Source organism: Electrona antarctica (genome assembly GCF_951216825.1).
Source record: "Electrona antarctica genome assembly, chromosome: 12".
NCBI classification, from domain to species: domain Eukaryota; kingdom Metazoa; phylum Chordata; class Actinopteri; order Myctophiformes; family Myctophidae; genus Electrona; species Electrona antarctica.
The window spans coordinates 10950512-10976808 of NC_136793.1; the positions used below are offsets into that span (position 1 = coordinate 10950512).

The following is a 26297-nucleotide window of genomic DNA, read 5'->3' on the forward strand; positions in this document are numbered from 1 at the left end:
GAGCGTAGAATGTTGGGAACCAACTGCTGTAGCCAGTCTACTACAAGGACTAGAGCCTGATTTATACTTTGTCATATGATGGTGTATAAATGAACCAATTTAAGCTTTATTTTATATTTGTGACGGTGTCATGCGGCGAAAATAGCTTATCTACTAGCGCACAAAGCGTTGAATCGCAATGCTTTGTAAGCTTGTAGATCTATTTTTGGAAATAACTGCAGCAAACTATAATTTAGGCTGTTTGTGTGTGTTTGTGCGTGCGTGCGTGTGTGCGTGCGTGCGTGCATCGTAGCTAGCAGGGCTAGCTCTCCATCATCCTTTAGTTCTCTAAGCTAAAGAATGATGGACTTGTACAACTGAGAGGCGCTTGTTTGTTTTGTTTTCTTAACGTTTGTAAATAACATATTTATGTACATATGTCCAAAAGATTTTATAATTTTTATAAAAAAAATGAACATATTTCAGGCTATGTTTGAACTGATGGCAGTCAGTGTAAATTAAGTATATCCAGAAGTGATTTAAAAAAAAAGAAATCTATTTTTATTTTTTATCTTTTTCCCCCCAATGTGATGCAGGTGGTGTGCGAATTAAAGATGACAGTTGTATTGAACGCTGTTCCTTTATGTATTGTATTTGTTCGAGAGCTTTCATGCAAAGGAGAGAGAACTAAATGGCAAAAATTGGTCTTGTGCGAGTATTGTAAGATTTTGTTTGAGTATAAAATGGGGCTTAATGTAGCACTAAACATCATTTTCATATAATTGGTTCCCAGATTGAGCCCCCCTCTGACGATTTACCTGTAGTCACAAGCTCCAATACCTTTATTGGTTAATGTCTAATGCGAAAATGTAATAACTTAAAGAAAATGGATGTAGAAGCTCAAAGTGATGCTCCGCTAATGTAGCTTTTTATTTTAAAGTTGGTTCAATAATTTGTAAAAACCCACAGAGACAAAAAAAAAACACCCAACAGTGGTGATATAAAGTATGTTTGGCAGCATTGATATCAGTAATGCTGGTTGGACACTATTGGTTTTGGATAAGCCTTCTCAATAACTTGTTAATCTTTCTGTATTTCTTTTACATTACACCGATATACTTGCCCTGTGGAGCAAGGAGGTGAACTTGCATACTTATCTCATAGTTCTGTTTTATAGAACATTGTGCTGTACAATTATTGGTAAAAGTTTAAAGGCAAATTAAATGTTAATTAAAAGGACAATTCTTTCCTGTTAGGTTGAGGAATTAAGTTTTGAAAGTGCTGACTTTTACATATACCACCAATTGCCACTGAGTGGCAGTGTTGCCTTAATTCCTAGAAGCACGTCACAACACTCACACAGGTTTATTACATAATTTATTTTTGTACTAAAACAAAACTACTTTAGATTAAAAAAACAAACAAATTCAAACATAAAAATTAACAACATTGAGACTAGCCTTATCTGTTAGGCTTGCGCACAATAAACATTAAAACTTGTTCAAATATTTGGATGCAAATATTAACAAAAGCCTACAGGATAAAGTGACCGCTAAGATTAGTCCAATCTTAGAGATGAAACAAAATGGGAAATCGAGGCAGCTATTTGTACAAACATAAACACAACATTAAATTAACACTGTTAATTGAATTTGTAACTCTGAGTGAACAAATGGAACCTTACAGGTCTGAGGTCCATGTGGTTACATTTGTACACTCAGAGTTAATTAACACTGAGGATTTTACTGTGTAGAGGCACCAAGGGCATTATATGGATAGAGTCAAAGTAAATCAATACAAAGCAAGTCTCTCAAGCCAGACAACTCTTCCACAATCTTCGAATGTTAAGAGTCTCCACTTCGCACAGGAAGCCATCAACTGTTTGTCATATAACCATTCACAAAAATACAAAAAATGTCTTTAAAATACATTTTAGAAATTTATTTTTCCGCTAAACGGCAAGCCTTCGATAGGCTTCGGCTAATTTGGTTTCCAGTAAGACTTATTTAAGTGCGGTGGAGACGGGACATCCACTTTTAGTTTCTGCAGAATTTCAGCTTCGCTTCTGATGTGACAGACTTGTTAGGCGGAAGAATCTGAAAAAAGATTGTGTGAGTCAACCAAGTATGTCTGGAGAGACCACTACAAAGCTCTTTGTAGGATGAGAGACCACTACAAAGCTCTTCGTAGGATGAGAGACCACTACAAAGCTCTTCGTAGGATATTCAGAGGTGCGGTACACGGGGTTCGTTCGTATCGATGGGGAGGCCTCGGTGTCCTCCTGGGGGGGGGGGGTGGAGGACACCGGTGTGTGCTTAGTTTGTTACACAGGAAGTGACAAAGATGCACCTTTTGGGACCAACGGAATAGTTCGAGAGGAGTAAGCCCATTGTGGTTAAATGGAGCGCTTGCGCGTCTACGAGGAGGCCCGGTTCTCCTCGTACGGAGACTCGTACACCTCCATGGGCGGGCAGGTGCACACCAGGTGCTGGTCGCCATAGATGTCATCGATCCTGGAGATGGCCGGCCAGAACTTCGTCTCGGGCCTGATGAATGGCTGCAAGAAGAAGAGGGGGGTGTTACATTGATTGAATACGTTATTGAAGATTTTTTTGTTGTTGCTACAAGCAGTAAAACTAGTCCACAAAACGCCAGAGGCTCGATTCCATTGGTGTCCATTAAACATTCAGAACTCAAACATCTGGACAAAACAGTGCAACAATGAAAAAAACACTACTACACTAGATATCTAAATGATCAATATTGTTAAATTCATGATGATAGTGCCATAAAAGTGGGTCTGTAACTCAGACTGTACAAATGAAACCAAATGGACTCCATGACAGTTAACTAAAGATTGAAGATTGTACAGTATGTATTGGTCTCAGATTTTTTTTTTTTTTTTTTTACAGACATAGTATCAAATGGGGGTCTGTCGCCTACCCATATGAAACCTGGTAGTCTTTGAAATGAAAAAATATTGAGAATCATTGAGTTTGCGGGTGGTATGCCACCAGAACTTGGGCCGCTGATACTAATGAAGGCTCTGTTCCATTCTGGTCAAACAGAGTCAGGGTGCTGCTACTGTGCATGTTGGCTCACTGGAAACACTCGGATGTGTAACTCTGAGAGTGTACAAATGGAACCAAATGGACCCGTGGTTCCATTTGTACACTCCCAGAGTTATGGGGGTCCTTGAAATTAAAAAAGTGTGAGAGCCACTGCACACTGAATGGAACAGAGCCTTAATTAGTATCATCAGTAACACATCAACAAGCTCACAAGCGTGTCGTGAGCTTGGCTATCCGAAGCCAGAGTCTGTGCGGGGGGTCCTTGGCATGGAAACGTTTGGGAACTCCTGCTTTAAGTTCACTCACCAAAGGGAACGCAGCGTATTCCCTGGAGTAAGGTCTGTCCCATGTGGAAGAGGTGATGGTTGCCAGAGAATGAGGGGACATCTGCACACACAAACACACACACACATTAGCACTAAAGATAATAGTTCTTCAAAGAGTTAGTGTCGAAGTATCCTTGTGCAAGACACTGAACCCCTAATTGCTCCCGAAGTGCAGGTTGGTGCCTTGCATGGTTTCCTCCGCCATCGTGTGTGAAGGGTGAATGTAATGCACAGTCTATGTGAAGCGCCTTGGATAAAGGCGCTATATAAATGCACATTTCTTTTACACACACACACACACACACACACACACACACACACACACACACACACACACACACACACACACACACACACACACACACACACATATTAGCACTAAAGATAGTAGTTCCTCAAAGTTCAGTGCATCCCAAACCAATAAGCTGGTATTTGCACCTTGAGCGGGTTGATGCGAGAGTCCATCCTGCCTTCCTCGATGTCTGCGATCTCCTGCCTGATGGCCATCAGCGAGTCACAGAAGCGGTCCATCTCGGCCTTGTCCTCCGACTCGGTGGGCTCGATCATCAGGGTACCGGCCACGGGCCACGACATGGTGGGCGCATGGAAACCTGGAGCACCCGGTGCCAAAAACACGTGTTCACGCATGTTGGCGGTGGTGGGAAATGTACTCACATTTTCTACTTGAGTAAAAGTATCAATACTGTAATGTAGAACTACGCCGTTACAAGTAAAAGTCTGGAATTCAAAATGTATTTGAGTAAAAGTACTAAAGTATTGGCACCAGAATGTACTTAAAGTACCAAATACTCATTGTGCAGAATGTCCCATTTAAAGTCATCAAAATGTATGAAAATGTTTTGAAAATAGCAGATCTACAAGCTCACGATGGTCACGATGTGACGCATTGTGAGCTTGTAGAAATACAAATACCTCAGAATTGTACTCAAGTACAATACTTAAGTAAATCTACTTAGGTACTTTCCACCACTGCCATAATAGAGGGCCCCAACTGGAGACTTCTCCGTCTGAACCATGATTGTGGTTTCATCACACTTTCAGGGTGAGTTAACACTGCAGGGTTTTCCGTTATGTCGTAAGCGAGGAACTATACTCGCTACCCGTCTTACCGTAATCCTGTAGCCTCTTGGCGACATCGACCGCCTCGATGTTGGCCGTCTTCTTAAATGGCCTTACGTCCAAAATGAACTCGTGAGCACAAAAACCTGTGGGAACGCAAGCACACATCGGTCATGAGTGCAGGAAAAATGCCGTTGACCTACTCCAGAATCGTTTGACATCCGACACGTGAATTAAGATATTCAGACTGCCTTATTAAATTTCCCGGAAAAGTACATACTAGCAAACCTAGACACATGCACTTTGTGTTACATAGTGGCTCCTGAAACAGGGTTTCCCATGATGCATTGCACCAGACAGCGAGAGCCAAATCGGAGCTGACCTAGAAACGGTCATGTAGCACCTAGTTTATGTTTTGATGGCTAAGTTTAGGTATACGGTTAAAATGGTTCAGACCATAGGTTAGTTATGTTTACATATCTTTGCTGTCGGGAAGAAACCACTTAACTCCAAAATGTTCCTTTTTTTCAGGAAATTAAAAATATACATTGTCCAGGAAATGAAGAAAAACGTATATTTTGAAAACTGCCCTGGAGTTAAGAGGTTTTGTCCCAAGCGCTTTTTACTACTTTTCATTGGCTCAATATTTTCGAAACAACACACACAACGACGTAAAGGGTGTTCAATAGCAAAAAATGAATAAAATCTCAAAAACCTCAAAAATGTAGTTAGGTGGTTTTCTCCCGACAGCAACTGATGTTTGGACATTAGGTTAGATATGGATATGTTTATGGTGTTGGTGGGTTTATGGTCAGGGCAAAACTCTGGGAGGGCAGTTAGCAACTGCGGCCGCATGACATCAAACTCCCAGAAAAAAACGGAATTGTGTGCCGGTGACAGATCAGGAGCCACGACCTTTATGTTAACAACATGTCATGTTTACGTTTACCTTTCCTGCCTTTGAAGAGGATCTTGTAGTGGCTTTCCAGTCTTTTGGCCATGTAGTTGGCATTGAGGATGGCCACCTCTGTAGCGTGAACCAGTCCCTTGGCGCCCATCATCTACAGGAGCAAACAAGGTACACAATGACAATTCAAAAACACATTACGGAACTTATTTTAATTAACTATACTGTAAATGATGAATGTGTCCCGACAACCCACTGTTTGGGGAACAGTGATATATAGATCATACTTTACACTCAACAACAATTATGATTGGATTTACTTATTGTCATACTGAAGAAGTAATCATATCAACAGTGGCCTCTCACGTTCCCTATCTTAGCCCGTAGTACTTGCCCTAGCCACGACGACCTTACAGGCGTATGCAAGGGCTAAAGTTATGTAATTTAGATAGAATTGTATGTAGACATAGCACTCTAGTCTATGACTCATAGTTTCACTGTACAGATATATTCTACCGTTAGACGGATGTTAGGTTCTTAGCTTGCTTAAGATTCTTAAATTGCCTAAATTTTAAATGGTAACCTTGATGTATGCCCAGGAGATGGGCAGGATGGCACTGGAGCCCCAGGGGGCCGCGCTGATGGTTCCCAGGGAGCTGCTGGTGTTGACCGACATGGGGACCACGGGGTGGCTGGGCAGGAACGGCGCCAGGTGTGCCTTCCTGGGGACAGACAAGGTATATGAAAAAGACACTGACTTACACTCCACTGGGCCGGGGCCCCCACCGCCATGAATACACCGGGGCCCCCACCACCATGAATACACCGGGGCCCCCACCACCATGAATACACCGGGGCCCCCACCACCATGAATACACCGGGGCCCCCACCACCATGAATACACCGGGGCCCCCACCGCCATGAATACACCGGGGCCCCCACCACCATGAATACACCGGGGCCCCCACCACCATGAATACACCGGGGCCCCCACCACCATGAATACACCGGGGCCCCCACCACCATGAATACACCGGGGCCCCCACCACCATGAATACACCGGGGCCCCCACCGCCATGAATACACCGGGGCCCCCACCACCATGAATACACCGGGGCCCCCACCGCCATGAATACACCGGGGCCCCCACCACCATGAATACACCGGGGCCCCCACCGCCATGAATACACCGGGGCCCCCACCACCATGAATACACCGGGGCCCCCACCACCATGAATACACCGGGGCCCCCACCGCCATGAATACACCGGGGCCCCCACCGCCATGAATACACCGGGGCCCCCACCACCATGAATACACCGGGGCCCCCACCACCATGAATACACCGGGGCCCCCACCGCCATGAATACACCGGGGCCCCCACCACCATGAATACACCGGGGCCCCCACCGCCATGAATACACCAGAAACAACAGACACTGACTTACACTCCAATGGGTCCCATGCCGGGGCCCCCGCCGCCGTGAGGGATGCAGAAGGTCTTGTGGAGGTTGAGGTGAGAAACATCGGAGCCGTAGTCTCCGGGTCGACACAGACCAACCTGGAAGATGGAGCACAATGCGGTAGACGTCGCTCCATGTCGGCTGTGCCCCCATTCAAAATCCTGCCCGTGTCCTGTTCACCGTGCACCGTTTGTTACGTTGTTTTTCGTACAGAAACAAGCCGTAAGTGAGTTCCTCAAAATAACACGGTGTCCCAACATCATAATAACAATTTAAAAAAAGATCAAATAAGAAGCCTTCAGCAGTAGCAAATTAGCAGAATAGAATAAGGCATTAACTGGCTATTGAAAATGACCCCAGAACTGGTATAAAAGTTAAATTCAGAAGATAAAGAAAAGGGCCGCGATACAAACATTTATTAAAAAGGAAACCAACGTTTTGATTATTCCCTGAAGAAGACCTTCCGCGGTCGAAAACGTTGGTTTCCTTTTTAACAAATGTTTGCTACGTGTGTGTGCAGCCTTTTTCTTTATCTTCTGTAGTTACTTTCCAGCGGTGGCCGAGCGGATTGCGGAGCGGTCTTGATACCGGAAGGTCGCCAGTTCGAATCAGCGGTCCGACACGTTAAAATTACCACCACTGAAGTGCCCTTGAACAAGGCATTGAACCACTAACATGAAATGTTCTATGAGCAGGGCCTGGCTGGAAACAAGTTCTTGAGCTTAGCCCAGATACCCTGGGTAAATATAGTAATCATTTCATTTCCAAGGCCATGCAGCAGCACCTCACCAACACTGGTGTGCGCCCTTCTCTTCTTTGTCTACGTCAAAGTTAAATTCCCCTTAAAGCTACATTATTTGTTGGAATTAGAAATTGATAAGACGTGTGACTAGCTATAATCAGTGCAGGAGAAAAGGCCTTGGGAAGGGGGTGGGGTCTTGAGACATGAAGAGGGGGCAGGTGTCCATAATCTATCAGTGATTGGCAGAGGAAGACCTGAGGTAAGATCTCTCATCTGCATAATACTGACTTCAAAGGTCAATTTCTTTTGGCTTATAGCCACTGTAAACCCTTATCTTATTAGTCCTTTTTGACACACGCACTTTCTCACACCCACACAGTAAAAGTGTTAATTAAACTGAAGGGTGTACAAATGGACTAGAAATTACTCTGTAGCTACAAAAACCGAAAGTTACTTTCAGCAAGCAGTAACACTTTAGAAACCACATGAACCCAAGTGTCCCTATTCTGGGCATGTCATGAATTTCATAATAGGTGAAAATAGCCGATTTACAAGCTCACAATGCATCACAATGTGACTAGTTGTGAGAGCTTGTAGATTAGCAATTTCGAGTGGAAAAAGATCACACTAGTGGCTGCCACACGATTGCCTTCTGAACAGTCTGACACTATCATCATCCTCATCGTCCTCCACGAGACATGAACGTTATTGTATGAAACAGAATGAATTAGGGGTTGTGTTTATATCGGCCATATGACGTCTCACATCACCATTTAGTGCACTACGCAAACGATTTTTGTTAAAAGAGCTCTAAACAAACATTAAAAATCCATAGACTTGGTTGCCACATGAAGTAATTTCGGAAAGCTAGCGCCCTTCAAAAAAGGAGGGGGGGGCAATTATATACACCTAAGAAACCCTGGTCAACAAAGTATGTAGGATGTTATACTTTGACATAAAATAGCAACGAACGGCAGCTCTACAAGCTCTCAACGCGTTGCATTGTGATGTGTGTGTGAATTTGTAGCCATTTTTGAAGATTTTAGAATTGTTTTTGCCTATAAAGGCATGCCCAGAATAGGGAGGCCAGGTTGAACTGTAGCAACTGGAATATTTCCTAAAAATCGCACCACCTCGTCACCTCACCTGTGCGTTCATGTTGGCGCCGTCCAGGTAAACTTGGCCACCGTTTTGGTGGATGAGCTCGCACACATCTCCGACGTTCTCCTCAAACACGCCGAATGTGGAGGGATAGGTGATCATCATGGCCGCCAGCCGCCCCTTGTGTTTGTCCAGCTACCAGAGAGGGAGAGAGCAGGGCCAGTCAAACCTAGCAGAACAGTGTCCAGCTACCAGAGAGGGAGAGAGTAGGGCCAGTCACACCTAGCAGAACAGTGTCCAGCTACCAGAGAGGGAGAGAGTAGGGCCAGTCAAACCTAGAAGAACAGTGGTGTTTGTCCAGCTACCAGAGAGGGAGAGAGTAGGGCCAGTCAAACCTAGCAGAACAGTGTGTTTGTCCAGCTACCAGAGAGGGAGAGAGTAGGGCCAGTCAAACCTAGCAGAACAGTGTGTTTGTCCAGCTACCAGAGAGGGAGAGAGTAGGGCCAGTCAAACCTAGCAGAACAGTGTCCAGCTACCAGAGAGGGAGAGAGTAGGGCCAGTCAAACCTAGCAGAACAGTGTCCAGCTACCAGAGAGGGAGAGAGTAGGGCCAGTCAAACCTAGCAGAACAGTGTCCAGCTACCAGAGAGGGAGAGAGTAGGGCCAGTCAAACCTAGCAGAACAGTGGACAGCTACCAGAGAGGGAGAGAGTAGGGCCAGTCAAACCTAGCAGAACAGTGGACAGCTACCAGAGAGGGAGAGAGTAGGGCCAGTCAAACCTAGCAGAACAGTGTCCAGCTACCAGAGAGGGAGAGAGTAGGGCCAGTCAAACCTAGCAGAACAGTGTCCAGCTACCAGAGAGGGAGAGAGTAGGGCCAGTCAAACCTAGCAGAACAGTGTCCAGCTACCAGAGAGGGAGAGAGTAGGGCCAGTCAAACCTAGCAGAACAGTGTCCAGCTACCAGAGAGGGAGAGAGTAGGGCCAGTCAAACCTAGCAGAACAGTGGACAGCTACCAGAGAGGGAGAGAGTAGGGCCAGTCAAACCTAGCAGAACAGTGGACAGCTACCAGAGAGGGAGAGAGTAGGGCCAGTCAAACCTAGCAGAACAGTGTCCAGCTACCAGAGAGGGAGAGAGTAGGGCCAGTCAAACCTAGCAGAACAGTGTCCAGCTACCAGAGAGGGAGAGAGTAGGGCCAGTCAAACCTAGCAGAACAGTGTCCAGCTACCAGAGAGGGAGAGAGTAGGGCCAGTCAAACCTAGCAGAACAGTGTCCAGCTACCAGAGAGGGAGAGAGTAGGGCCAGTCACACCTAGCAGAACAGTGTCCAGCTACCAGAGAGGGAGAGAGTAGGGCCAGTCAAACCTAGAAGAACAGTGTCCAGCTACCAGAGAGGGAGAGAGTAGGGCCAGTCAAACCTAGCAGAACAGTGTCCAGCTACCAGAGAGGGAGAGAGTAGGGCCAGTCAAACCTAGCAGAACAGTGTCCAGCTACCAGAGAGGGAGAGAGTAGGGCCAGTCAAACCTAGCAGAACAGTGTCCAGCTACCAGAGAGGGAGAGAGTAGGGCCAGTCAAACCTAGAAGAACAGTGTCCAGCTACCAGAGAGGGAGAGAGTAGGGCCAGTCAGTGGACAGTGGCAACAGGCCACGGACACCTATTCTTTGAGACACACACATATAGGTAATTTGGGGGCGTGTCCAAATCCGCCATTGCTTCATGGAGTGAAAGGGGGGGAGTTTTTCGTTACCACTGTCGCAATATTGCTTGCTCTCGGTGGGATCTGTCGGTTTTCTGCTCTATATGTAAAGTGTCTTGAGACAACTTGTTGTGATTTGACACTTTAATACATTTTAATTGAATTGAATTGAACACAGGATTTGCAATTAGCCATATGCAGACCACTGCCATCTTGCCAGCAAGGTGGCAATCTGCCATTGACAGCCCATTGTATTAAACAACGTCAAACTCACCAACATTGCAGCTGTACGAAAAGCTTGAATTATCCTCTTTCTGTCTGCAAAGTGTTTGTTTCATAAAAATCCACGGTAGATGTCATGAGCTATTTCCTGTCAAGAAATTCCTTGCAGGTGATTTTTGAGTGGTGTAAACCACTCCTACGACTGGCTTTGTTAGTTTACGTGTCTGTCTGTCTGTGCTCAAAAAATGAGCACGGTTGCTATGGTTACCCAGTTCACACGAGTGTGATTTCATTACGTCAGACATTACGTCAGACCACAGCTGATCAGTCTATATAAGACCTTACACCACTCAGTTCACACGGGTGTGATTTTTTTTCAAGTGTTGGAGTTTGGAAGCGCCAATTGTGATTGGCCGGAATGTGATGACGTATGATGATGTACGATGATAAGTGCCCCTCACTTCACACGAGTGTAATCTTTTTAAAGATATCTTTGCTCACCAGGGCCTTGAGGTGCGACATGTCAATGTTGCCGTCCTTGTCCACCTCCACCACCTGGACCTTCATGCCGGCCATCTGGGCGCTGGCCGGGTTGGTGCCGTGCGCCGACTTGGGGATGAGGCAAACCTGGAGCGGAGAGAACGGAACGGATTCAACCACCAGTACCTCCTCTTGCATATACAGCGTTTTTACCTGAGATACTGCGCTGTTGGCCTGTTTGATGAAAATAATATATAGAAAACAGACTACCGGCAAATCAATAGCTCTATAGAACTGAATATTTGACTGTTGGGTGTCCGTTCTGGACTCACACCCCTGCCAACATCAATGTACAGTACAACTTTCACACGGGGTCACCGATTGATTTTTATCCCTTATTAGGTTGATGCTTGTGGCATGTTGCAACGTAGTCACACAAGGGCAGTGGGGCGCCGACACCCGTGGGTTGAGTAACGTTTACCAACCACTGACTGGAAAAACACTGTTGTGTTCCGCAGGTTATATACTGCATTGCAAAGTCTTAAAACCACCAAATATGGCATCTTGAAAGCAGATCAAATACATGGTGTTCTCGGTCCCCTATTTGAACAAGGGCTGTTGCTTTGGACCTTGACTGTTTCAAGGGATCAGGCGATGACTATCCAAGATGTGCTTACAAGAGAACCATGCCATACCATACCATGTATGTATGTATGTATGTATGTATGTATGTATGTATGTATTTGGTTAAAATGGGTAAGGTTTAAAAAAAGGCAAAAGCATGCTCTGTTGCACTGGCCTAAAAGTGGGTCCTTTAAAACTGCTTCAACTTCTGAGAATGTGTTTGGTTCATTAGCCACCAGATGGCATACCTTGTATGTATGTATGTATGTATGTCGGTAAGAATGGTGGTCCCTTATTGGCTGTTGACGGTGACGTAACTACGCTTCAAGGTAGGGTTAGGGTATATATATTTTATAGAGGGGCTGATCGTAAGTTCGTAGAGGTGGCACCTCGGCAGAGGTTACTACCACAACAATGTATATGAGGAACCAAAAATAATTGTACTCTTACTATATGTCCCTCTACACATGATGTAACAATAAAGAAACCTTGAACCTTAAACCTGCCGTAAAGCTACCGCAGAAGAATTTTAAACAACTGAACTGACCTCAAATGCCATTCATCTACTAGGTCACACTAACCTATTCCATCATGCCATGCCATCTAGAAAACAACGCTGTCGGGCGGAACCTCTGGCAGACATGGTTGGTTTGCTGCTGATACTGTTAAGCTTTTGTCACAGATATTCAATTAGAATTCATGCCAGAAAGCTGCTGCCAAAAATTCAGGCATTCATAGAAAAAAGAGCCATTACTTCTAATTTGTAATAAAGCCAGGAGCCTGGATGGCTAACCTGTTTATAGAATATATCCATCTACGATCAAAAGCCAATTTAAAAACTAAATGCACAGCATTATGGTTATGAGGCCACATTTATGAAAAGGATTTCCAAAAACATTACGCATATTTGTTACAATGTGATAACATTTAGGATGGTTATCCAAGCAGGTACTGCCGTCAAAAACATTCATCTGCAGCCTAACAATTCAGTTTAGCTAGTAATCTAGCAGCTATTTAGCTAATTTAACCATTTTAAATGTAGTAGATCATTGGCTATCACCTCGTTGGTGTTAAGGTACAGCATTACTGCATTACTGAAAGTAAAACACAAATTACACACATTGTGGCTTTGTAAAAATGTATAATTAGTAATGGTATTCAAAGCTATACTAGACAGATTACTTTTCCTTTTTTTTATTTTACTTTTGCGTGTGAATAATAATATTTTGAGAGAGGACTTGCGGTGTCCTGTTTGGTCCAGAGAAAAATACTTTTATAAATAGCACCCAAATGTGGCTGTATCCAAAAAAGCCAAATTGCCAAAATTATGATATATCTGGTCTTTACTGCTAAAATGCTTTGAAAACTAGATTTGTTTTTGTCCAGCTCATGAATGAATAATAAATAATCTTAACCCATGTTATGGTGCATGAACCCCCACCACTATTGTGTCAGGTGGGTCTATGATGGTCGGACCCACCCAAGGTTTCTCTTAGTCAGGATGGTGGTCCCTGTGTTGAAAACCCCTGCTGTATCTCATTAACTTCTACATAGCATCGTATTCAATGATTTCCCCCCCAGTACAACACTTACTGTTCTCTCGGGCTCTCCTTTTGCAAGCAAGTAGGCCTTTATGGCTGCCAAGCCAGCATATTCTCCTTGTGCACCACTGTAAAAGAAAAAGGAACACACAGTTAATTTAGCACACACACACACGCACGCACGCACGCACGCACACACACACACACACACACACACACACACACACACACACACACACACACACACACACACACACACACACACACACACACACACACACACACACACACACACACACACACACACACACACACACACACACACACACACACACACACACACACACACACACACAGTTCAAAGGCCAATCCACAGGCATTACCGAAAGGGACGAAAACGAGAAAAGGTGTAATGATGGGAGGGAAAGAGTAGCTGGCCGCTATCTCTCCTGGCATTCATGAGGCCAGTGCTGCTGATAAGTGAAAGTAACTGGTGATAAATAGAATTGGCATTCAGCCAAGAGCCAAAGAAATGAGTAGACAGTAGAGTAGAGTGTGAGCAAAAAAAGGTAACTGAGGGTCACAGGTCTCCAGCTGGAATCGAGTCGGGGACGTAGCGACTATGTGGTCGAAACAGCGCTAAGGTTACATCGCACCTCCACCGCGGGGAGACTGTGGTTGCATTCCTCCACGGTGCCTCCAGCTCTGCCAGGCGCTCCAATTGACACAATTCACCCTCAGTCTTCTGATTGGTCCCTGACTGACTAACCAGCAGGCTCTTTCTGCCTTGTTCCGCCCTGGTTACGCCTTGTTTATGTTGAATTTGCTAAAACATATTTTTTGGAAAAAACTAAAAACAAACATGATATGCCCAGTCACCATGCTGCATCTGTGATGTTCCTTTTTACTGACACCAAGATTAAAATAAGAATTGAGTGCACAGAATATCAATACGAAGCAACTGAAAAACATGTTATTTCAATGGTAGTGGATGGAGAGATAAGGATTTTTGTCCAACCACGAAACCGTAACCAATGGGTGTGAAGAGGGGCGCAAACACGGGCGGGACTTGACAAAGGGTGAATTGGCCGTGTTTTTGTGTAGGAATCCAGCAGGGAAGGGTGATCACTGCATTAGCGACTTCTACAGGCTGCATAGCGTGTTCCTACGCATGCTTTATGTCCTCCCGGTAAAACTCCTCCCTGTCATTGAAAAGATGCGCCTGGCACCTCCATGTGGATCGGAGGAGACTTGTAGTTGTCTACACTCTAGACCAACAGATCTCCAAGCACGGGGAACTTGCAGATGTTCAACACCGACATGCAACCGACAAATATGGCTTCATTGCTTGTTTAACTTCTCTGCAGCCTTCATACCAAGGTTGAAAGCTGGAGTTCCCTGAAAGCCTGCTGGCCTGCGGTACCTGTTGGGCTGGAAGGAGATCTTGTCGTAGCCGGTGATCTCACACAGGTCTTTCTCCAGCTGTTTGAAGAGCTGCTGGTAGCCCTCTGCCTGATCCAGAGGCACAAACGGGTGAATGTTTGCAAACTCCTTCCAAGTGATGGGCTAGAGAGAGACACACACACAAAGAGAGACATTTAAATAGAATAAACTCCTTCCAAGTGATGGGCTAGAGAGAGACACACACACAAAGAGAGACATTTAAATAGAATAAACTCCTTCCAAGTGATGGGCTAGAGAGAGACACACACAAAGAGAGACATTTAAATATAATAAATAGAGAAAATAGCAACAAAAAGAAAAACGTAAAGGGCATCAGTAAAAATATATATTTTTAAATTATACTATATTATTATGTTATATACACACAGAAAACCAGTGTTATTGCACAGTCGATGTGTCGATCGATCTAGGTGTTCAGGTTTCAGTAGCCAGCATGGGCCAGATTTTTGTGTGGGTGAAATAGGCTCTGGGGGCACAGTTGGTAGTGCTGTCGCCTCACAGCTAGAAGGTCCTGGGTTCGATTCCCCCGTTTCCTCCTCCGGGTCATCAGTGCCCATACCCGAGGCGGGGTTGGCGAAAGGGCCTTTCTGTGTGGAGTTTGCATGTTCTCCCCGTGTCCCCTAGGGTAGGTACCCTCACAAAAAACATGCAATAATCCTGGTCTCTAAACTGCCTCCCCCTGGCCAGCTGGGGCGCCTGATGGAGGGGAAAGGAACTGGTTGGAATAACGTGTTCCTTCCACGCGCTACGTCCAACCAGGGAAACTCCCCCCTGTCAGGTGTAACTTGGACACTCAGGCATGAAGGAAGCATGAGTTCAAGTCCGTTGCTCTCCCCATGTCCCCCATATATGGGGACTAGGTTGGCGGAGGGTGTGTAGAGCCCAGGATCACATTAGATAATTGACACAGGGGTGAAAAATGGGTTACAAAATCGTGGGATAAAAATTTAAAGAAAAATAAATAAATAGGCTCTGTCTGTCTGCCTTCCCGCTCATATCAAACAGGGATGCAATGGCATCTGGCAACAGTTCACACCAACTGACCAAGTTCCTGGTACCACCATGTTCTGCTGATTCTTCTTTATAATTTTTATCCCACGATTTTGCAACCCATTTTTCACCCAGTGTCAATTATCTAATAATCCTGGGCGCTACACTTCCTCTGCCAACCTGGGGGGAGTTTTCCCGGCCGGATGTAGCGCGTGGATGAACACGTTATTCCGACCAGTTCCTTTCCCCTCCACCCAGGACCTTCTAGCTGTGAGGCGACAGCACTACCGACTGTGCCACCGTGCCCCTCTTGTTCTGCTGATTCATAATGCAGTTTCCTGGCATCAGTTTTGGTCAACAGTTAGAAACGAGTCACACAAAACTGATCACTGCGTTTATGATTCACTTTATGCTAAGCTAGCGTCCGTGTGTCCGCCCTGAGATTGGGCCGAGTCATGCCAAAGACTATAAATGGAACCCAATGCCTCCCTGGTTGGCACTCGTGAAACTATGGAAACCGTTTGTCAGTGACTGACTGACTGACTGACGGACGGACTTACCATAAGCTCAGAGGAACTGTTCAGCTTCATGGTGCAGGAGCCCTGCAGAGGAAAAGCACACCCGTCATCAGGTACTGATGTCACATGGCAACGCCGACATACAGTATGGTATGAGAAAGAACAGGGCATCGGGTTTGTGTACCAGAGGCGTGCACATTTTAACACCAGCTATGCACAGCTTACCAGTGGAATCATGCTGTGTACCAGGGAGATGTCCTTGTTTTCAAGACGCTTCATGTAGCGCACAATGTTGGTCTCAGAGTGGTAGCTGGAGAGAGGGGTGATCAAAAATGTCCAGCGGGAGATTAACTCAATGTCTCACAGAGGGGGTCTCAAAACCTTTCCATGCCAAAGACCCCTAATAGCCTCCCATTGCAAAATGACTCAAGTGGTTCAACTGCGTCTTATGAATTGAATTTCAATTTCAATTTCACTTTTTTTTTTTTTTACATATAACTTAATGAATTTGGAGAGAAAATGTAACAAACACAAAATCTAAAAAATAAGGCCATCAACAGGAAAATGCCCTGTTTACGTGCAATATACAGAGCCAAAGCTGTGAATTGAAAATGTATTGGCCGTATGGTCCATCAAGGTTAATATCTAATGAAACAGTCAATATCTAACGAGTGTACTGTATGTCATTATGGTGATTGTGTGACTGATAAAATATAATTAATACTGTTCAAGGGGCACAGAGTCGCAGTTACAAATAGACATTCCATGCGTAGAGTCTTACTATTGTGTTTGAAGTCATAATACTGATAATGCTATCAACTCAATGGTACTGCCACTGAGTCATACGTTATCCATGGTACATTGTGTTTATCGTTGTTCTGCGACTTCGCAGATGAACTGACGCGTGCGTACAACAGACCTGTTGAAGACAGCGTGGTCGAGGTACTTGCTGGTCCTCTTGAAGGGACTTCCCAGGATTCCCTTCACCCTCTCGCCCATCTTCTCCGCGATCAACTCCTGGAAATGCATTGATTAAGCCTTGATTAGGCAAAGTATAGCACGCTTTCATGGCGATTCGTGCAAAATACATGTGATGGCCAACCTACAGCTGAGGATTCACAGCCAAAGACCCAGAGGAGATCGTCCAAGTCCCGCTCGGTCACCGTCTCATCGAGAGACACGCCTAACTGGGAGGGTTGGAAACAAAAAAACAATCTCAGTCTTATCCATTTGACAAAAGTGATTGATTTGACCAATTGATCAAACAATCTCTAAGAAGTATGGACTTGGCTCTCACCACTCCCTCGCTGTAGACACGGAGGTTGATTTGTCTCTGCACGGCCCTCTCCAGGATGTCTTTGGCAAGATCAACGCTGCAGCTGATCTTCAGGGTGTCAAAGAACATGTCACTGTGCAGCCTGTGACCTGCCCTCTTCAGGCCTGAAACACACAGAGAACATGTCACTGTGCAGCCTGTGACCTGCCCTCTTCAGGCCTGAAACACACAGAGAACATGTCACTGTGCAGCCTGTGACCTGCCCTCTTCAGGCCTGAAACACACAGGTTGAAAGAACATGTCACTGTGCAGCCTGTGACCTGCCCTCTTCAGGCCTGAAACACACAGAGAACATGTCACTGTGCAGCCTGTGACCTGCCCTCTTCAGGCCTGAAACACACAGGTTGGCAGAACAAAGAACATGTCACTGTGCAGCCTGTGACCTGCCCTCTTCAGGCCTGAAACACACAGAGAACATGTCACTGTGCAGCCTGTGGCCTGCCCTCTTCAGGCCTGAAACACACAGAGAACATGTCACTGTGCAGCCTGTGACCTGCCCTCTTCAGGCCTGAAACACACAGAGAACATGTCACTGTGCAGCCTGTGACCTGCCCTCTTCAGGCCTGAAACACACAGAGAACATGTCACTGTGCAGCCTGTGACCTGCCCTCTTCAGGCCTGAAACACACAGAGAACATGTCACTGTGCAGCCTGTGACCTGCCCTCTTCAGGCCTGAAACACACAAAGAACATGTCACTGTGCAGCCTGTGACCTGCCCTCTTCAGGCCTGAAACACACAGAGAACATGTCACTGTGCAGCCTGTGACCTGCCCTCTTCAGGCCTGAAACACACAGGTTGGCGGAAACAAAACGGTAGAGTAGGGCAGTGGCTCTCAAACTTTCACATTTCAAGGACCTCAAGTTTGGTATGCATTAGGGTAGCTAGCCATGAGTGTACAAATGGAACCAAATGGACCTGTAAAGTGGGACGCATACTCGTTTTTTAGATGATTCACTATCAAGAACCACACCACCAATGAGAACATTTAACAGATTTATTGATAACAGGAAGAAAGACATGATCATGAACACCACCACGGGGTGATGGCCCACGACGGGCCCTCGACGGCGTCGGGGATTTGAGCCGAGATGGGGAAGCTTCGGGGATCCGGCATGCTCCCGAGGCACGTCAGACCCCCCTTAGGGATCGAAGATGTTAGAGGGAGTAGGATGAGAATTGGGGTGGGGGGGTGGGATGACGAAAGCGAGAACAGGGGGGAGAACCGGGGGTTGGATGGGCTTTATATACGCAGGTGGAGGTGACCCGATTGGAGGTGGCTTGATAGGAGGTGGGGGTAGCTGCGTTGGAGGTGTGGTCCTGCTCCTGAACTTCAGATATGATCTCCATTAACCATGTAGTTTTCCCCAACCACCGCAGTGAGTAGGTTACCACCTAAAAAACTGGAGTATGTGTTGCCCTCAAGGGAGAGTTACATACCAGTAAGGGTCCATTTGGGTCCTAAATCCATTTAGCTGGCGCCCCGCGGGAACCTGGACGATGATAGTTCCAAACAAAACAAAAGCATCACTCACCTTCAGCGAGGATCAAAGTAGCATTGTGAGTCCTCTCAGCGATGTGTCTGAGACCCTGCGGTCCGTGGTACAGTGCGAACATGGCTGCCATGTTGGCCAGCAGGGCCTATAGGAAGGGACAGGTGGAGAAAAGACAACTAAACAGGTTTTTTTCTTTCTTTTTTAAAGGGATTGGGATTGAGAATAGAGGGTATGCGCATGCATAAAGTGAGTGGCAAATCTAGTGGCAAATCGAGTGGGAAAGTGAGCGGATAAAGTGAGTTTAATGTTGTTTAACGTTGTTTAATGCAATCAGATAGGACTTTTCTGTTTGGGTGTATGGGCTGTCAAGGGCAGAAAGTAGTTTTTTGCCACATGTCACACGCATACCCTCTATAGGAAATCAATAATATAAATTCTCGTGTCAATTCTTTGCAGGACCTGACGTCATGTTTCGAGACATGACTTATGCCATTAAAATGAAATCAAAGGGAACAAACATGTTGTTCCAATAAGGCTTTTGACTTCCGTTGGATTTCCTGACAACTACTGTTAAAACAAGGATCATGGATTAATGGCTTGTATGTGCATTCAATAGCGATTCAGTTGAAACCAACGTGCTCTACTTTTGATTGTCTGCGGGACTTAGATGAAAGTGACAGACTGTACCCAGATTAGCACCAATTTCAGCAATTTGATACTGAGGACATTGAGGTGTTACCAATGATACTAAGTAAGGCTCTGTTCCATTTAGTGTGCAGTGGTTCTCAAACTTTGTAATTTCAAGGACATCCATAACTCTGGGAGTGTACAAATGGAACCAAATGGATCCTTACGGGTCCATTTGGTTCCATTTGTACACTCTCAGAGTTACACACCCGTACGGGGCCATTTGGAACCCACTCAAGGACACGTTGAGGCCCACTGGTGTAAGAGCAGTAGTGCACCCTGACTCTGTTTGACTAAAATGGAACAACAGAGCCTTCATTTCCCAAATGCCGTGAGTGCATATAGCCTATTGGATTGATAAGCAGATTCAACAGATACATTTATGATCCCCATATACCTAATAGTGAAAGCAGGGAAAACATGGCATATTTCTTCAGACCAACTGGCTGCCGGGGCCAGTACGTATAGCTCTTACCTGGGCAGTGCAGATGTTGCTAGTGGCCTTGTCTCGGCGGATGTGCTGCTCTCTGGTCTGCAGAGCTAGGCGGTACACTTCCTTCCCAGTTGCGTCCCTGAAAGAAGCAGGTAGCGTTGCTTCTCAAGCACACGGTTACCATTCAATCTAACTAACCATTAACCTCATACACGGACGTCTCAGGGAGAGATCTTACAGTATATTCAAACTGAGATGTTGAAATGGAACACTATGCGACTATGCGTCACATTCCTTAAAGGCAGGGCAACAGAAAAGTTGAAATGGAACACTATGCGATGTGTCAGATTCCTTAAAGGCAGGGCAACAGAAAAGTTGAAATGGAACACTATGCGATGTGGAACGGATCATTTTAAATGCTGGATATTCAAATAATGTGGAAAAACACATCATTTGGCATTCTACATTTTGGGAAAAGGTGTCATTTTTTACAACCTCCGTCAGGCTTTGACATAATTTTTCTTGAGGATTTCACCATTTCTGGGGACAGACAAGTGGACAAAGTGTGTGCTATCAGATAGAGATAATAGTTTGTACCTCAGAAAACCTTTCTTCAAAGCTTTGCAACAGATTGCAGAGGTGCCTGCCGAAATGAGCTTCGACAAGCCTGTATGTCTGTTTGTTTGCTCCGCAATTATGATTGCAGAACTTTGTTTCCCAAAGGAGCATTGCGGCAGCCTTAAAGGGTAAGACCACTTTTGTAGAGGTTTGGGTTGTGTAGTTACCTTGCCATGATGCAACTCCAAATGTGGACAAGAAATCAAAAATAATTTCTCCAGTGATTAGAAATTGATAATTCAAAATATGCTCCTCATTGACTTACATTGTACGCTGAAACAGCTCTCAAAGTCACTCTTTTAGTACGTAAACAAACACAAACAAAGTTGTTTCAGACAATATAGAGCAACACCAAATCTCATGTGGTTTTCTTTTTTCATAAAAATGTTAACTTCCTGTTGTTTTGTCCATTTTTATTCAGAAGAAAACCCGGACTGGATCCATAGATCCGGATCCAGATCTTCATATAGTAAAATCAACAGGAAGTTACAATTTTTATGAAGAAATAAAACCACATGAGTTTTGGTGTTGCTCTCTTACCTGGTTACTCCGACCATTCTGCCGGGCATCATGCGGACCAGGTTGTCTTTGACGGAGAAGAAAGCGGCATGCGGGCCTCCGTAGCACAGGGGTACACCAAACCTCTGCGAGCTCCCCAGAACGATGTCCACACCAAACTCCCCAGGGGGACGCAGCACACACAGGGCAAGGAGGTCCGTGGCACAGCAGGCCAGGGCCTAGACAGGGGAGGAGAGGGTATGGTTCTCATGGGTCCTTGAGGGGGTTCCAGGGGATCCCCAGGTAAAAGACTGATAGTTCGGAACCAAATGGACGCTTATAGAGCACCAGAGTCTGATGTCAATATCGGCAGAGGGCGCCAAGTCCATGGGTTTGTGTACTTTTTGTATTATAATCCCCATAGGGGGATCTTAGATCGCCTCATAAGAACTGTGTTTGAAAAATAAACAAATCATCCCGGCGGTTTTACTCATATGAATATGAAGATTCAACTAACTACGAGAAAACGCTAATGTTACTGCTGTCGAATTATTTACATTTTCGCTACATTTCGTAAACGAGACAGAGACACGTCCCCGACAATATCACTGAGACAGTTTGTTTATTTTTGGACCACAATTCTGAGTCGATTTTAAGATGACCCCATGTTATTCTCCATAGAGAAAAACTTCCACGAACACCTTGGAACCAGGGGATGAGCAAGTGACGTCAGGACTTCTGCGCTCTATACAGCTCTGTAGCTCTGAGAGTATACAGGGCCATCCATCCATCCTCAACTGCTTATCCGTAGTCGGGTCGTGGGGGCAACAGCTCCACCAGAGAGCTCCAGACTTCCCTCTCCAGAGCAACATTAGTAACTTACTCCTGGGGGATCCCGAGGTGTTCCAAGGCCAGTGTAATCCATCCATCTGCGCCTTGGTCTGCTCCAGGGTCTCCTCCCAGTGGGATGTGCATCGAGGACCTCCCTAGGGAGACGCTCGAGAGGCATCCTAACCAGATGCCCACACAGGTCCATTACAGGTCCATTTGGTGCAATTTGTACACTCTCGTCTTACCCCTCCCTTGTGAGCACGGTCCACTAGGGCAGTGAAGTCCTCCACCCTGCCATCAGTGTCTGGGTACTGGAAAAGAACGCCACATACATCCTTTCCACTGAAGTCCATCTCATTAGGCAGCTTCAGCACTGTCTTTACCCCAATGTAGCTGAGAGAGAGAGAGAGCGAGAGAGAGAGAGAGAGCGAGAGAGGAGGGGGGGAGTGTTGATCCAGATCAGAATTATAATACTTGTATGCATTAGTTTTTATTTTGGTTTCAGTACGTTTATTGATTTTTTTTGTCTTCCTTTTAATTAACTATAATAACCGTGGTCCAGAATCAAGGTTATAATAGTTTTGGATTTTTCATTATAGTTTCGTTTTAGAGCGGATTTGCAAGTTTTCATTAGTTTCTATTTTTGTAACAATGCTTAGTTTTAGTTTAGTTTGTATTAGTTTTGGTTTTAGTGTTAGTTCTTGTATTTCTTTTCATACTTTGAGTTATTTGTTATAACCCAAAGTTTGTCAGGTACAGGAGGAGGAGTAAGTAGTCCGATTGTGTAATAAACACAATAGCACTAAAGATATATATATTCAGTAACTGTTGGTAACCAAATGCCATTTTGTTTATAATTTCAGTTTGTTTTAGTTAGTTTTGTAAACACAGAATACAGTTATCGTTTTATCGTCAATTGAGTCATGTTTTCCACCACTTGGTTGATGGTAGTATATACAGTACATACTTAGCTCTGGTCTGCACCACTGCGATGGTCTGGGGATGGCAGCGCGGGTCCACCATGAAAACCCTTTTCTTGTTCTGTCTGAGGAAGGTAGAAACACAGGGGGCAAAGGTCATACAGACGGCTAGGGCTGTTGCCAAGCCCCCAGAACCATAGATATAAAAAAAAAAAATAGATGCCTCATTGGCCGCTGCAGTTCATTGGAGCCATGTGTGTCGACGGGAGGGCGGAACAATGGAGCAGTCGAGACGAATAACAGTCTAACGCCAGGGCTCCACCGGACGCGTTGCGTCTCCGTCGCGTGCGTCAAAAAACGCACCGGTTCAATTTGAATGCACGCGTCGCGTCTCCGTCAACGCAACGCAACGCGGGCAGTGGAGCCACCCTTCATTGATTAAAAAGGGAACATTCCCTGACGGTGACGGAGACGCGACGCTGACGCGCCCGGTGGAGCCCTGGTGTAAGTCCATAATTTATTCTGAAAGGCCTATCTGACCTGACCCTTTATCTATAATTTATACATTATGGATAACTGGATTACAATGGACTTGGTTATGGTTATTCGTTAACTGCTCAATTTACACTCTGGGCAAGCTGGGGCGGAAGTGTGGAAGGCACGCTACGCCCAGCTACGCCATGCTGCCACTCAAGTGACTACTGGCCAATCACAGCGCATCTTTTCCGGGACTTGTCAGACCCGAACATCCGCTCTGTGACACACACCGAAGCTTGGCTCATGCTTCCGCTATGTTTTGCAAGGAATCTCCGGAATTTTTTGCCCCCTCTCGAGCCGGAAGAGGCGTCTACCTTTACATGTCTATGCCCAGAACGGCTGGGCAATGTTGAAGCCAGCGACGGTAGTAGTCAAAACTGGTACTGCAGGCAGGCTGGGCCCAGGTTAAATTTATGAATGAATCTGTGACGTAGACGTACCACAAGAACAGCGCGAGGGGTAGTATCATAGGAGCCAACCGATCATATCAACGCTCGAGGGGTACTACCCGGAAGACTTTGTCAGTCTTCCATTGAATGAATAGCGGGGGCTGTCGGTCCTCATCCGCTCTCTATAGATATATTATAACTATGGCTGTCACGGATCACCATCATGACATTTTACTTGACGATACATTTTCAGACAAATCATTTTCGATCGACGATTTCATTATTATGCCTTTCCATTGAACATTGGAACACAAACATTACATACGACAGTATATTATTGACATTAAAAATGCTTCAGCTAAGCCTACATGTAAAGGATTGCTACAGACCAAAAGAAAGTGTTTTATTTGAATAGAAGATGACACTCAAATATGCCATCTATATTACACATCACTGAACTCAACAGATCATATAATAACCATAGCAAGCAGCAGCTAGTCTCAAACAAGGGCCGCCGTGAACTGCACTCTGATTCTAATCTGATGGGACACGCTTTCAAAAAAAGGTCTGGGAAAAACGGGGTCAAAGCTCAAATAATAGTTTGATCTTTGAGCGCAACAGCAAGGGGCTAAACGCTAAACCAAACAGTCCGCCATAGGTGACAATGGAGCTCTGTGCGGCATCACCGCTCTCCCTATAGCCGTTTTACAACCAACATTATGTGTTGTCTGCTTAACAAAGCCTGAGTGAGTGTCTAATTTACACAAGTTGCATTCAATTGACTTAAACCCTATGTCATTACCTGGGGTTCCACAGCACTCTATCATTTTTCCCCCCTCATTTTTCACTCTACACCAGGGGTTCTCAACCCGTGGGTCGCGACCCCTCGGGGGGTCGCCAAATTATTTTAGGGGGTCCCCAAATTATTTTCCAAAAAAAAATAGCAAAAATAGCAGACCTACAAGCTCGTAGCGCGCCACTCGGTGGCGCGCTATGAGCTTGTAGATCTGCTATTTTTCAATAGCTAAATTTTAACATAATGCTTAAAACACCAAAAGGGGTTCCCACCCAAAATGGGTTAAGGTTATTATAGCAGTCAATTTATATTGGGTGTCGGGAGGGGGCGGGGCGGGGGTCCCGAGACATTGCCAAAGCATTTCTGGGGGTCCCCGGCCAAAAACGTTGAGAACCCCTGCTCTACACCACTGAAAATAGCCAAACAATCGGTACAAAGTCACGCGTTATGGCGTTTTGTAAGCTTGCAGATCGGCTCATTTCGCCAAATGTTCACCTATGATAAAAACAGGGACTTTGCGTGGTTAAGGTACTGTACTTCAATAATGTCTAATTGATTGATTGATTGAATTTTTTATTCACAGTATGTAGAAGTGTAGGGCGTTCCACATTTTAGTGGCACAACACGTGTGGCTGTTGTTATATATTATCAACCATTGCAGACTCGTACCTGTGGCAGAGCTGCATGGCCTCAGCGGCGGCTGTGCCCTCGTCCAGCAGTGAAGCGTTGGCCACGGACATGCCGGTGATGTCGCAGATCATCGTCTGGTAGTTGAGCAGGGACTCCAGGCGGCCCTGAGCCACCTCTGGCTGATAGGGCGTGTACTGGGTCACCCTGCATGGGGACAAACAGGACAGCGGTGGAAATACGATTTCTTAAATTCTGCTGAGTAAGGGTGCACTCACACGGTTAATGCAATTCTCTGTGCTCGTTGGGTGTTGTGTCATGGCCGCCCAGCGGCCCAATGCATTTCCAATGGAGGTCACATGGTTTGACCCAACATTGTGTTGTGTGAGGGGGAGGGGCGGACGACTGCGCCCCTCCCCCTCACACAACACAATGTTGGGTCAAACCATGTGACCTCCATTGGAAATACATTGGGCGGCCATGACACAACACAACAAGCATCCAACGAGCACGAGAATTGCATTAAAGGTGTGAGCTCAGCCTAAATGCAGATGTTTCACCTCCTCCAAACTCTCAACTGGACTGAGGTCTACAGATTGAGATCTACTTGTACTACCAGTGGTGGAAAAAGTACTCACGTTTTACTTAAGTAAAGTCCGGAATTCAAAAAGTATTTGAGTAAAAGTACAAAAGTATTGTCGTCAAAATGTACTTAAAGTAATCATTATGCAGAATGTGCCATTTCATGTTTTCAAATGTATAAAAATCTTTTGAAAATAGCCGATCTACAAGCTCACAATGTGTCGCATCGCGAAAAGTACAATATTTGCCTCTGAAATGTAGTGGAGTAAAAGTACTGAAAATTTGACATACTCAAGTAAAGTTCAAATACCTAAAAATGTTACGCAAGTACTTAAAGGACCACTTCA

At 45.4% G+C, this 26297-nt stretch overlaps 1 protein-coding gene across 1 annotated transcript in view; it reads right to left on the minus strand.

Annotated features, from left to right (window-relative positions):
- Positions 1–1340: 1340 nt before the first annotated feature.
- The window catches only part of gldc (glycine dehydrogenase (decarboxylating)), a 33639-nt gene continuing 8682 nt past the window's right edge, over positions 1341–26297 (minus strand). Inside the window, exons 4-25 of the mRNA XM_079515818.1 lie at positions 25411–25575; positions 23067–23144; positions 22345–22492; positions 21311–21507; positions 20195–20291; positions 19072–19177; positions 17499–17641; positions 17308–17388; positions 17121–17218; positions 16427–16511; positions 16244–16285; positions 14653–14795; positions 13282–13357; positions 11086–11211; positions 8715–8864; positions 6812–6924; positions 5947–6085; positions 5406–5517; positions 4507–4602; positions 3815–3987; positions 3357–3437; positions 1341–2536 (exon numbers count right to left, since the gene is read on the minus strand). Coding sequence (XP_079371944.1) covers positions 2396–2536; positions 3357–3437; positions 3815–3987; positions 4507–4602; positions 5406–5517; positions 5947–6085; positions 6812–6924; positions 8715–8864; positions 11086–11211; positions 13282–13357; positions 14653–14795; positions 16244–16285; positions 16427–16511; positions 17121–17218; positions 17308–17388; positions 17499–17641; positions 19072–19177; positions 20195–20291; positions 21311–21507; positions 22345–22492; positions 23067–23144; positions 25411–25575 — 2590 coding nt within the window. The 3' untranslated portion in view covers positions 1341–2395. The remainder of the gene's footprint in view (positions 2537–3356; positions 3438–3814; positions 3988–4506; positions 4603–5405; positions 5518–5946; positions 6086–6811; positions 6925–8714; positions 8865–11085; positions 11212–13281; positions 13358–14652; positions 14796–16243; positions 16286–16426; positions 16512–17120; positions 17219–17307; positions 17389–17498; positions 17642–19071; positions 19178–20194; positions 20292–21310; positions 21508–22344; positions 22493–23066; positions 23145–25410; positions 25576–26297) is intronic.